The sequence below is a fragment of the Elaeis guineensis genome, chromosome 4 (genome assembly GCF_000442705.2).
Source record: "Elaeis guineensis isolate ETL-2024a chromosome 4, EG11, whole genome shotgun sequence".
NCBI lineage: Eukaryota > Viridiplantae > Streptophyta > Magnoliopsida > Arecales > Arecaceae > Elaeis > Elaeis guineensis.
This window is the reverse complement of record NC_025996.2, coordinates 1294882-1307848: the sequence shown is the minus strand read 5'-3', so window position 1 is coordinate 1307848 and position 12967 is coordinate 1294882. Positions and strand designations below refer to the sequence as shown.

The window sequence follows — 12967 nt, the reverse complement described above, 5'->3', positions numbered from 1 at the left end:
ATAGATAAATAAGAGTTTTTTTGGGATTGCGTTCGGCCGGGCCTCATGCTGGGCTATGTTTGAGTTCGACCTCTGGTTCGGATTTGACTTGAGCTGAATTAATAATATATTTCAATCCAATCCAAAAAATAAATAAATTTTATATTTAATTTAAATTCAATTTGAATTTTTTTGGATCTAGTTGATAGTCTGATCTGATAAGACTTCAGACCTGTCCGATTTCCAGCTCCAGCTTGGGTTCCTCCTCTCTATCCTTTCACAAGTACCTCCCAAATTCTTAGCGTCTCTCTTTCGTGTTCAATATTTCTGTCCTTGAGAAAGAAATATAAAGAAAAAGAACGGAGGCAGCAATGTGCTTGACTTGTGACTTAAGATCTAGGATGTTCTAAGAATGCGATATGGACGGGTGTTAATGATATAAAGTTGTTTTGTTTGATAGTCCTTCATCTTATTGATACGGATGAGTCATGCGCGAATGATGATATGACATGTAAGATGTGTCTTTTTCTTTTTTTTCTTGACCCGCTTCGATTGATCTCGTGGTTGCTCTCCCTTTCCTTGCTTGGCTCTTTTCTTGGACTTCTGAGCTCTCACGGCGAATTGGATCAAATAATTGTCGAATCCATCGATTGATTTCATTTGATGGGCGTGGATCTATGATCGATCCGAAGTCAGTGGCGCAAGAAGAAGAGGAGATGAACGCGAGCCGCCCGGCGGTGCACCCGGTTGAGGCCACGCCGCCGCTCACGGAGGCTGCAGGTAACCCCTTGATGGTGCGGATGAAGGACGTCCAGGGCTCGCCGGCGACCCCTGGTGGCCTCGCCCTCCGCCTTTCCCAGTCTTTCCTCGCCGCCGCCGCCCTCTGTGTAATGGTCACCACCGCGGATTTCGCTTCCGTCACCGCCTTCTGGTATCCCTCGACGTCCATGTCTTCTTCTTTCTTCCTCCAAATGCCTTTTTCCCTTTTTTTTTTCTTTTTTTGAGCGTGATAACTTTCTTTGGATTCAGCTCTGCTTTTTAAATTTTGATTTCCTCATCTATACATATGATTGTGGAATCAGTCAGATCCTTCTAATTTTATAATCATTACTGGAAATATTTTGACTTGCTACTTCCAAGTGTGATTGTTTCGATCTTTATGTCCAAATTGGCATTTTTTAAAAAAAAGCAATTCTGAAGCTATATTTAAGTTGATTCTACCGATTTGCACTCCTAGGGACAATGGAGAAAATCCGAACCTAGAATGGGAAAGCCTAGTTGGTGTGAGGACCCATGAGGGCACGTATTTAGTTCCACATCGGACATGTACTAGGTAGATTTTGGATATTTATACAAGACCAAAAAATCCAAATAATATCTTTTAGATAGTTTTTTTGAGTGATGCTCTAGATTATCATATATGGTATCAGATCCAGTCCATGGACTATATAGATTATATCGCAGCATAGGCTCATCAAGACTGACTACGTGCCGCTCGTGGTGCTTGTGATTAGATTTGAATGAATTTAGACCCTTAGCCTGGTGAGAGTACTGATGCTTAAAATGGAGGGTATGTAAAGACCCGTGCAAGCATATGTTTAGCCTACATCCACTATGCACTGGGTTGATGTTGGATATTTTTATAAGGATAAACAATCCAAATAATATCTTTCGACTACTCTTTTTGGATGAGGTCCTGAATTGTTGCAAATGGTATCAGATTGGACTTGGCCCATGACCCATTTGAACTAGGGAACACTGCAGCACCAGCTCATTGGGGTTGATCATGGGCTAATCGCGGTGTTTGTGATTAATGGATTTAGACCTTTAGCAAGGCAAAGATGTCCGGGCTTAAATGGAGGGGGGTATGTGAAGATCCGTACAGATATATGTTTAGTTCAATATTGTATATGTATTGGCTATATCGTTAGTATTCATATAAGGTTAGGAAACTTAAATAATACCTTCCAATTAGCTTTTTTGAATAAGGTCCTAGCTTGTTACAGTTGGCATCTGAAAGCCAGCTTCGGTATCAAGATAACGACTATTATATGGCATGGACCCCAAAAGAGGGTTCTATAGAGATACTGGATCATTTCTAAGACATCAGCAATCTAAGGATGTTCATCAGCATTGGTTCCATGGAAGAACTTTTAGCTTCTGTTTCTAGCCTTCTTGAACAAATCCCCGATACTTAAAAGAATTGATACATCTTTTGGAGTGAAACCAAACAAGACCATCTTTTTTACTAACTTATATAAGAGGATGCATCGGAGATCACCGTTCAACTAGCATTTCTTAAGCATCTTTGGAGGTACAACAAATGACCAAAGACTTTTCATGAAACTAGAAATTAATCCCCTTGAATTATGAGATCAATAAAGTGACCATTATCTAGATGTTCTCCCATTAAAAATGTGGTCGGCTATAAGAATCAGTAAAGAGCTTGAATAGTTAAAAACCTAGACTTCTTCGTCGTTTGCTTCCAAAAATCCGTGACTCCAATATTTTGCATTCTATTAGCTCTACAAAAGTCAACATGTTTTTTGTCATTTTTTGGCACATTATCCTAATATTAGGTTACTAGCCACTCCTATTCCACTATGAACAACACGAACATCTTTCTCTAAATTGATATTGAAGAAACTAGAGAATTAGGAAGTCAAAGCTAGGATACCATACAAGATATTCTTCTAGAAAAGAATTCTTGTCATATTACCCAAAGAGCCCTATTCATTGGTTAGAAAATTCTACTGATTTTTGAGAATTCTCTTCCAAACATGAGATTGCCGATTAAAATTTCTTATCTCAAGGTTTTCTATCCAATGTGTTAGCATTTAAAGAGACTTTTAGTATAGTTCTTAGTTTAACCTCATGAACATGGTTTGCTGAACCGGATAGAACCATCCAGTTCAGGGCATGCCGAAGTGTACTACAGTTCCGACGTTCGAAATGAAACATCGGTGAAAATGAGGGGAGGAAGAAGGAAAGAGAGAAAGAGAGAGAAATAGAGAGGAGGGAAGGAGAGGGAAAACTGAAGAGGCCGTTGGAAGCCCATTAAGGCTATTGGAGGGCTGTCGAATTCTTTGGAGCTCTTCCGTTCTTCAGACGAAGAAAAATAGAGAGAGGATGGGAGGGAGAGGGAGAGGGAGAGGAGGCCAGCGGTGGCCGTCGAAGGGCTGCGGTAGCCTGGATCCTCCTCCCCGCTCTCTGTCGTATCGAAACAGGGGCCTCCATGGTTCTCCCTCTCCCTTGCTCCTCCGATTATCTGAGGGCCTCTACAGGCCTCTAGCGGCCATCACCGGCCTCCCTACCTCTCCCTCCCTCCCCCTTTCTCTTTTCCTCTCTTCAGTTCTTCCTCTCCGTTACTCTCTCTGCTGTGTCAGTTTGGGCCTGACAAAGAATGGTATGGGGGTGTAACAAACTGCACCACCAGCTGACTGATCAAAGCTCTGGTACCAATGCGGTGAACCTTGCATGAAACCAAAAAAGAAAAATCTATAATATTCACCTCAACTTGGAAGGGTGAATAATAATGAAAGCATTTAGCGATATATGTTTATACTAAGATCTGCATTCTCAGTATTGGGTAACATATCGGTACATTACTAGTTCAATACGATACAACCAATATGGTACAGTATGCACCCTATGCTAAGTTAGCACTCGATCCCTTTGTTCTCACTTTATCACGCTATTGCTCAAAACTGAGCACTATGAGTCAATAGGTACAATACATAACTTGATTTTGGACGATACCGGTTGGTAAGGGGTAGTTCCACTCAGTGCACACCAATACATACTGGTTTGATTCATATAACGAACTGAACCTTGTTACCAAACAAATACCTTATTAGTATGGTATGGTATGGTTGGTACTAATCGGTATGGGTGCACAGCAAATCTTGATTTGTACAATGCATATGTGTATTAAAATATAATTTTGTTCCTATGCAGAGAACCTCCATGGTTGCATGTCTTACATATATCTTCAATAATATGATTATCAGGATAGTGCAAACTATAGCTAGTTTCAGATACTACAGCTATAGCTAGTTTATTTTATTCTTTCTTTCCTTTTCTTTTGTCAGTTGAAATATTACTAGATGGATGCTCTTCAATAATAAAAAGAACTGATGTGTTCATGATTTGCCTTCAAATTCATTCTAATAGTTAAATTCAAAATGCCTTAGCAGGGAAATATTTTTTTGACCTTTTTCCAGGTTCTTTTTTTCTCATAAGTATTTTTTAGTTCAATTAAATTTTAAGCCAGGCATGGGCACGCTGGTTTGTCACCCATGCAGGGGCCATGAGATAACTAAATGCATTTGTAGAGGCATCAAAGCATTCCACTTTGGTCCTACAAAAGGAAAATAATAACAATGACTGCTTACATTGTTTATTAGTGGTGCCAGCCGTCCATCTCATGGGGAAAAAATGGGGAAGGTTCAGCTCTGTTTATAGAATTTTATTTGGTTAGGTGGCTATTGTTAGATAGCCCTGTGAATAGATACCATCAGCAGAGTCTCAATACATCACAAAAATGTGCAGGAATGATGCAGCTTGTAGGATTCAAGAGCTAAGTTGAGTAATATTCTAGTATTCAAGTTGATTTAGGAGTCTCATTTTCCTATTGGAGGGGCTATTACCAGGTACCTTCTCTTTTGAGAAATAGAGCTAAAAATATATTTCTTTGAGTGGCTTCATATGTATGTAGACAGGAGACTGGATGCCAAGAAGTCTGGGTAAATCAGTTTATTTCAAATTATGTTCTTTTGATTATGACCTGTAGAATATCTTTGGTATCATTTAACATGCATTGGAAGCTCTATGGTAGGCTGACTTGGCTGGATAGATCATTTTTCGCATTCTAAGTTTTTGATTCATGCTTCAAACATTCAGAAAGTTTACTAGTTCTTTTACTCTTTTGTCTTCATCCTAACTTTTATCTGTCATTTGCTGGAATATAAAAGTAACTTCTTTAGAATCTTTTGCTGCACAAGACTCTCACTATGTGCAGATTTGGTAGCAATTGCAGTTTTTAGTAGAAAGGTAATCATAAATGTGTTTTCTCTACTTCTGAATTAACCTATATTATTTGGTGCAGCTACTTTGTGGCAGCAGTCATCTTGCAATGCTCGTGGAGTCTTTTATTAGCTTTTGTGGATTTGTATGCTCTTCTAGTCAAGCGTTGCTTGCGGAACTCGTCTGTGCTTTTCTTGTTCACCATTGGTGATGGGGTAAAAGGATTCTCAAGTATATTTAATACATGATAGGAAATTAAGATAAGTTGTTGAGTACTATTTGTCATTTCGGAATTGATTTCATCTTTATATATCCTTCATGCTGCTTAAGGTATTCTGTCTCAAATATCTTAAATCTATGCTTAGATCTGTATATTGGTCTCTGTTTGCATGGTCATGCATAAAGGACCAAACTTACCCTGTTACTCTAAGCCTGGTTGATGTTTGACAAACTCTGTAAGGTGCACGCACATAAGAAAAAGGCTCAGAACTAAAGAAAGTTGGTCAAGCAAAATGTTTAATCCTAAATGCTGCATAATATGCTTGGAAACCTTCAATATTTTAAATGCACCTGACAAGACACCCTTGTTGGAGTCAAATTGGTAGTCCTTCATGATAGATACAGTATGCAATGTGGTGGTGTGCTAGGTTATAGGAGAAGAGATGGTTGATAATTGCTTGATAACCTGCGGTATTGGATTCTGTTTTGGACAGAATGGGGCAATTCTGCTGTATGAGATTTTTAAAAAAAAAAGGGTGTTTCTATTGCATATTTCCAGATATTGGTTGGGTTTGTATTCAGATCACATTTTTCTCTATCAGCTTAAATAATTAGTGTTGAATAGAAAAGAAAATAGAGGAAAGAGTATAGTAGTAAATGAAAGAAAAGAAAGTGGGAAAGACAGTATGGGAAAGAGAAGTGGGAACCTGTCAAGTGGAAAGGACCAGCTATATGAGATTTTTTTCTCCTTCCTTTCTACTCTTTTTCTCAGTCAAACTGATCCCTATTTAAAATAGCCAGGTCACTGTGAGTACCAAGGTGAGTCCATTTTGGGGGGAACTACATGATAAACAATAGAGATTTTTTCTTTTTAGAGGGAAATTGAACATTAAATTGATTGGCCATGCTTGACTGAGTGGCCACTTTTTCATTTACCACCAACATGTCTATCTGAGCATGCATGCTTGCATCCATCCATGTGTGTGTACATGTAGATGCCTGCACTAATATAGATCTTTTTTAAGGTACAGCTTGTGGAAGATCTTTAAAATATAAATTTATTACCCTTAATCATGATCCTTATCAAACTCTCTTTTGGTAATCCAGTAATAGTAGGACTATTTTCATTTGAAAATATGGTTGTTCATTTGAAGATGTGGCTATAACCCATACTGCATTATGATAAAAGAAGATAGAGAAGATTATCCTACGTGAAGATAGATATATTGGTGCGGTAACCCTTATATGATTCCTTGTTGGTAATGTGATGAGATTATTACTTCTTCATTTGAAGATATGGTCATGGGATATGCTGTCTCACGACAAAGTCGTTCTTAGCTTCGTTGGGAAAATCAATGTCTTCATTGAAACTGTCATGCTTTGTTGCCCTTATTGCATTCATTGATCGTGTCTTCTGCTGCAGATCACTTCCACGCTGACATTTACAGCAGCCTGTGCATCTGCTGGCATCACAGTTTTTATCAGTAATGATATGAACAAATGTGCTGGGAACCACTGCACAAGCTTTGAGACTGCCACAGCAATGGCCTTCCTATGCTGGTTTGCTGTCTGCCCAAGTTTTCTGTTGAATTTTTGGTCGCTCGCTTCTCGATAAGAAGAAAATCAATGTTTTTCTTTTTATTAGTTGCACCTAGCAGTGTGATCCATATTATCTTTTTTTTTTGTGTGTTTGTAAATCACTAAAGAAGACCCTGTGAACTGTCATATGTATATACAGTAACTAGGATTGAGGATATTGGATATTAATACAGTAAAAAGAAAAGTATTCCAATTTGCTAAGTGCTTGATTTTCCAAATCATTTGGATCTAGTGGACAATGGCTTTCAATTACCAGCTTTTTGTTATTAGCTCCTAGCTTTGATATCACTTGTTAATGGACTTGAAACCGGTACCATCACAGTGTGTTGCAGTACAAGCAGCTCTCTATCATCCCTGTTCAGCTTCTAAGAATCTCTCATAAAATATTGAAGCTCTCTGGGATTGAGAAATCATTTAAGTCAACCTGCTGGTGATTGTTTTTACCAGTGATAGTTTGGATATAATTTTACTTGCAGATTGTGTGCAATGACTATCGTATAGCTTTGGTGTGATGCTATTGTGAGAGAATTTAGAAAGTCCAGTGGGCATTGGTGAAAATGTGATTGTTCATGCCCTTGCTGCAGTGAATAACGTTGTGGACTTGTTATTCTGATGCTAAAATTGTCGTCAACCTTCAGCTCATCGTAATGGGAAGGTGTTTTCTGGTTCAAATCTAGATAAGAAGCTTACCCTGACGGAGATCACCTTAATGGTTTAAATAGTTGCATAATTGAATAAATCTAACAATTTTACAATAATAGCATGGTATCATCAGCGAAATAAATTATCAGTTGATGAATACTTAATTTAAGTCATTAAAGATATTAAATATTATAATAATTGATATTATTTTATTGAAATTTGATGCTCTCTAGTCTATTTTGCAGGTAATTAAGAGTTTGGGTTCATATGACTCAAATTAGACTCAAATTGGATCAGACTTGAGTGAACCAGGCAATCAGCTTCCATTTCAGTGTGAATACGACTTAAAGATTAAGGGAAGAGAATCAATATGAAGATCCAAGAGTCCTTATTCATGCTCCACCTCTCTTTTCATGAAACTCTAGCCTCCCCACTCTATAAATAGAATCCCAAGATCTCTATCTTCTTCAATCAAGCCAAGCCTAAGTTTTCTTCAAGCTTCTTTCTTTCTCTCTCCCTCTTCTTCTTCTCCATAAATCTAAGAAAGGTACTAACCCTAGCACGACACCATATTCCTCCACAGATTCCTTTTTCACATCCCATCAAATCTAAGGGAGATTCTAATTCTAGTATCGCTATCCTTTCTCTTTTGCATATCTGCTTCCATCAACATTTCTTCTTTGGAGTTTCTAAATCAAGCCTTCCAGCCATCCTACTGCTGTCAACACAGAGGAAGATGAAGGATTCAAGGTGACACATCCACCATCGGACGCAACAAGAAGATCAACTTGGTTTAGTTATCTTGTATCACAATTTTTTTTTCTTTATGTACGCTTCTTTATTTGATTAATAAAAAATAATTTTATTATAATTTTCATATTTCTTTCTTAATTTTTTATAATCTATTATCCTTTTTTTTTTTACATTTTCGAAACAATCAACTAAAATCCTTGCGTATACGATCCCGACTCATCCTATCTATATAGTAGTGAGTAGGATTAATTTTGGTGTGCTATGACACGCATCAAATTTTGACGCCGTTGTCGAGATCTTGGTATGATTGTTTTGAAAAAAATAAAAAAAATCTATAAAATAATAAAAAAAATATTTTACTGCTTTCTAGATTTTTATTTTTCTTACTTTAGATTACTTGATTGCCTTGTATGCTTTACTGCTTTATATTGCTAGTTAATTTACTTTAATTACTTAATTATTATTTATTTATTTATTTATTTTAAATTTCTGTCTCATATTGCTTTTCGTATATGATAGATTTACTATTTTATATCTAGATTTTTTTTATTTGTATGCATAGAAAAATTTTCTACTTTCTATAGTCCAGTGATTTACTGCTTTCTATATGTTAGAATAATTTACTGTTTTATATAATTAGTTTCTAAGTAGATTAGATTTCTTGTCTTTTATTTAGATTACGTAGTTACTTTTTATTCTTAACTATGAGATTACCTTATTTACGTAGTTTAATTATCTTATTTATTACTGCTTAATATTTCTAGTGATTTACTACTTTCCATAGCTTAGAATAATTTATTATCCTAAAAGTAGATTTAATTTATTGCTTTATTTGTAGGCTACTTACTTACCTTTTAATTTTAACATTATTTACTTTCTATTTAATTAGATTTACTAGATCTTCTCATACCTAATTAACTTAATTTAAAACTTACCTCTTATTCCTTATTGCTTAAAGATAACATAATATAAAAAGAATACAAAGGCATCGCATAACACTTGACTAATATAAATAAACCAATTAAATCTTAAAAGCTACTTAACATGTTTGGACATTTTTTCTTGTTACATTGCATATTTTCATAAAAAATCTTAAGGACAAAACCTTAATCAACATAAGGTGGGGATTTCATCATCCTTTCTTGACTCACAAACCACCATCTTGCAATTGCATTGACTTAGATCTCTAATTTAAAATCGATTAGACATTGACCCCAAGGATCCTCGAGCTTAGTATGACAAGGAATCCTAAAAGTTGGATTGGATTTAGGTTAGTCAGTTTAATTGGTGTCTAAGAAAGTGGTTCAAAGTTTAAGTCCCGAAGGAAAGTGGTTCATTAATTGGTTCCGTTCGTTTACCTGACCAACACAGTTTGTGTCTAAAGAAAGCACGAGAGGATCGTCACCAACCTTACACCTACCTGGCCAATTGAGCGGCTAGTCTGCTACTTGGAGTATTTGAAGGTGACCTTGGCAATTAGGAGTTGTCTGGATCTAGGGTAATGCTTAGATAGGATTGATTGAACAACTTGATTGTTAATTAAAAATATCAAATCTAATTAATTCTTCTATATCTTCTTAGCATTAGAACTCCTTAGGTTCTCTTCTTTAGAACTCTTTTCCCTCCTCCTTTTCTCCTCTTCTCTTTAAAAAAAAATTATTGAAATTAAAACTCGATAAGATCTTTTGGGTGCATGCTAGGACGTCGATCATTACAACCTTATTTACACCTATTAGTCCTAGAGCTAAAAAGAATGATTTGAATAAACCAAATCAAAATCATGGATCCTAAACAAGAGACTGACCCACCACGATAATTGATGGAGTATTTTACTCCCTCATCTTACACCTACTTGCCATGTATCCAGCCTCCTCTTATGGAGGCGGCACAATACGAAATCAAGTCTAGCATTATTCAAATGCTACCATCATTCTATGGACTGGTGATTGAGGATCCGTATAAATATTTAGACGAATTTTTTGAGATATGCTCCACAGTAAAAATCCAAAACTTCTCCGATGATGCCCTCAGGTTGAAACTGTTCCCTTTTTCACTTAAGGACAAAGCTAAGCATTGGTTAAACTCCCTAGATTCCATAATTATTTCAACTTGGGATCATCTTCAGAGAGAATTCCTCAAGAAATACTTCTCAATTGAAAAAACAAATCAAATTAGAAAAGCCATCACTAATTTTTTTCAATTGGATGGTAAACTTTTTCATGAGACATGGGAAAGGTTAAGAGACCTTATTCATAAATGCCCCCACCACGCTGTCCCCAAATGGCAATTTGTTCAGTGTTTCTACAATGGTCTATTGGAGAAACACCGACAAATGATCGATGCATCGTGTGGTGGGACATTCATGCTAAAGAGTGAGGATGAGGCTTGGCAGCTCTTTGAAACACTTAGTGAGAACTCCCTACATCACATATTTGCCATCTCTAGAGAACAACCCATGTCTCAACAGAAAAGAGGTGGAATCTATCAGATTGGAAAATTATGGATATCCACAGTAAGGTAGATGAGTTATCCTAAAAATTAGACCGTCTTCTGAATACTAGATACTCTTTGACTCTACCTAACCCAGTCTAAAATGTTTGTGCATTGTGTGCAAGCCCGACTCATTTTATTAGTGAATGCTCAACCGCACTTCAATTTTCTGAGTTTGTACACAAGTCCAGCAAGCTCAAACCCAACAAGCTCGTAGATCAGAAAATAATTCATATCCGAACACTTATAATCCCGACTAAAGAAACTACTCAAATTTTTTTTGGAGACCACAGCCAGTGGTTGGCTATACTGTACCTAGACCTAACTATCAGGACCCGACATATAGGCATGGATCATACCACCAGTTTCAAAATGCTTCTCAATCGTCTACCATTGGTCATAGCTCAGCTTTTGAGGAGAAGATTCTCAAAGTGCTAGAATGATTAGAAGTCAACACCCAAACACTTAACTCCCACACGCAATCCATTGCTAAGCTAGAGACCCAAATAGGTCAACTAGCAACCGCAGTCAATAGGAGGGAAGGAGAAAAATTATCTAGCCAACCTGAAAGCAATCCGAGAGAGAAATTCATGGTTGAGAGCTCCAATACTCCAGATATCATTTCTGAGCATGCCAAATCAATCATGACTCTCAAAAGTGAAAAGATCATTAAACACATGAGTAAAACCAATGAGATCATCCCTAAACCTTTGATCAAGTCTGAATCACCCAAGAACAAGAAAGACCCAAAAGTAAAGAATGGACCAACTGCATCGGAATCATCTTACTTGCCTAAAGTTTCATTTTTGAGTGCCCTAAAAGCCCCTACTTCTGTGGATAAGAAGGGAGGAAGACTCGACAAGATGTTAGAATTATTTAAGCAAGTCCAAATTAATCTTCCCCTTCTAGATGCAATCAAACAAGTCCCAGCTTACACAAAATTTTTAAAAGAATTGTGCACTCAGAAATATAAATCCCGATCATAACTTCTGAAGAAAGTATGCCTCACCGAACAAGCTAGCTCTGTATTCCAGCATGCTACCCCTCCAAAGCTTAAAGATCCAGGTACCCCTACATTCTTATATTATAGGAGGCTTTCACATTGAATAAGCTCTCCTAGACCTAGGGGCCAGTGTGAACCTTTTACCTAGCTCGGTTTATAAACTTTTGAGTTTGAAGAACTGAAACCCACATCGATCACTTTATAGTTAGCTGATAGATCAATTAAGACACCACGTGGGATGATTGAAGATGTTTTGATCAAGGTAGATGAGTTGTATTTTTCAGTTAATTTTCTAGTCCTTGACATGGAACTGAGTGGCAATCCAAGATAAATTTCTATTATCTTAGGCAAACCCTTCTTAGCTACAGCAAATGCGTGCATCAATTGTAGGACAGGAGTCATGGATGTATCGTTTAGGAATAAGAAACTGAGACAAAATGTGTTCAGTGCATCCCAGGGACTATCAACTGATAGTTACTTCAAGATAGATACATTCGAGGACATCATAGAGGAAGCAACATCAATGATTTTTACACATGATTCTTGAGACACCCACTTGACGTACTTTGGAGTGGATGACTATGATATGGAAAGAGATAGCAAAGAAGTAAATATTCTAGTTGATACATCAAATGCTAAAACTACTCCTCCTTGGACAATCAAGTATGAGCCATTATCCGCATTAGCCAATACACCCACAATCCCATCATTAGAATCATCATCTGCACTAGAATTAAAGCCACTTCCAGCCGCACTCAAGTATGCATTTCTAGGACCTAATGACACCCTCTCAGTGATTATTGCATCAGACTTGATCCCGGATCAAGAAGCACAATTGGTTGCTATTCTGAAGAAAAATAAAGAGGCTATCGACTGATCCATTGTCGATCTAAAAAGAATTAATCCCTCCATCTGTATGCACTATATTCATTGCAAGACAGATGCCAAACCTCATCGAGACATACAGAGGAGACTGAATCCAAACATGCGGAAAATAGTGAAGAAAGAGATGATAAAATGGTTAGATACTGGAATTATTTATCTCATATCTAATAGAAAATGGGTCAGCCCTATCCAAGTAGTACCTAAGAAATCAGGCATTATTGTGGTGGAGAATGAAGAAGGTAAATTATTCCCCACTCGCACACCATCTAGCTGGCGAGTATGCATTGATTATAGGAAACTAAACACTGTTACTATAAAGGATCATTTTTTATTATCTTTCGTCGACCAAATCCTATAACGGCTAGTTGGTCA

The 12967-nt window shown here is 37.1% G+C and overlaps 1 protein-coding gene and 1 non-coding gene across 2 annotated transcripts; one reads left to right on the top strand and one right to left on the bottom strand.

The window, feature by feature from the left end:
• Nucleotides 1-251: 251 nt before the first annotated feature.
• On the top strand, nt 252-7023 carry LOC105044294 (CASP-like protein 5A1). The gene is made up of 3 exons (XM_010922126.4): nt 252-910; nt 5087-5219; nt 6647-7023. Exons 1-3 carry the CDS (start codon nt 657-659, stop codon nt 6836-6838), a joined length of 579 nt encoding a protein of 192 aa, XP_010920428.1. The 5' UTR covers nt 252-656; the 3' UTR covers nt 6839-7023.
• A 3362-nt stretch (nt 7024-10385) lies between these two features.
• LOC114914156 (small nucleolar RNA R71) lies at nt 10386-10491 on the bottom strand. The gene has a single exon (XR_003800775.1). It is a non-coding gene; the product is annotated as a small nucleolar RNA R71 (small nucleolar RNA).
• Nucleotides 10492-12967: the final 2476 nt, after the last annotated feature.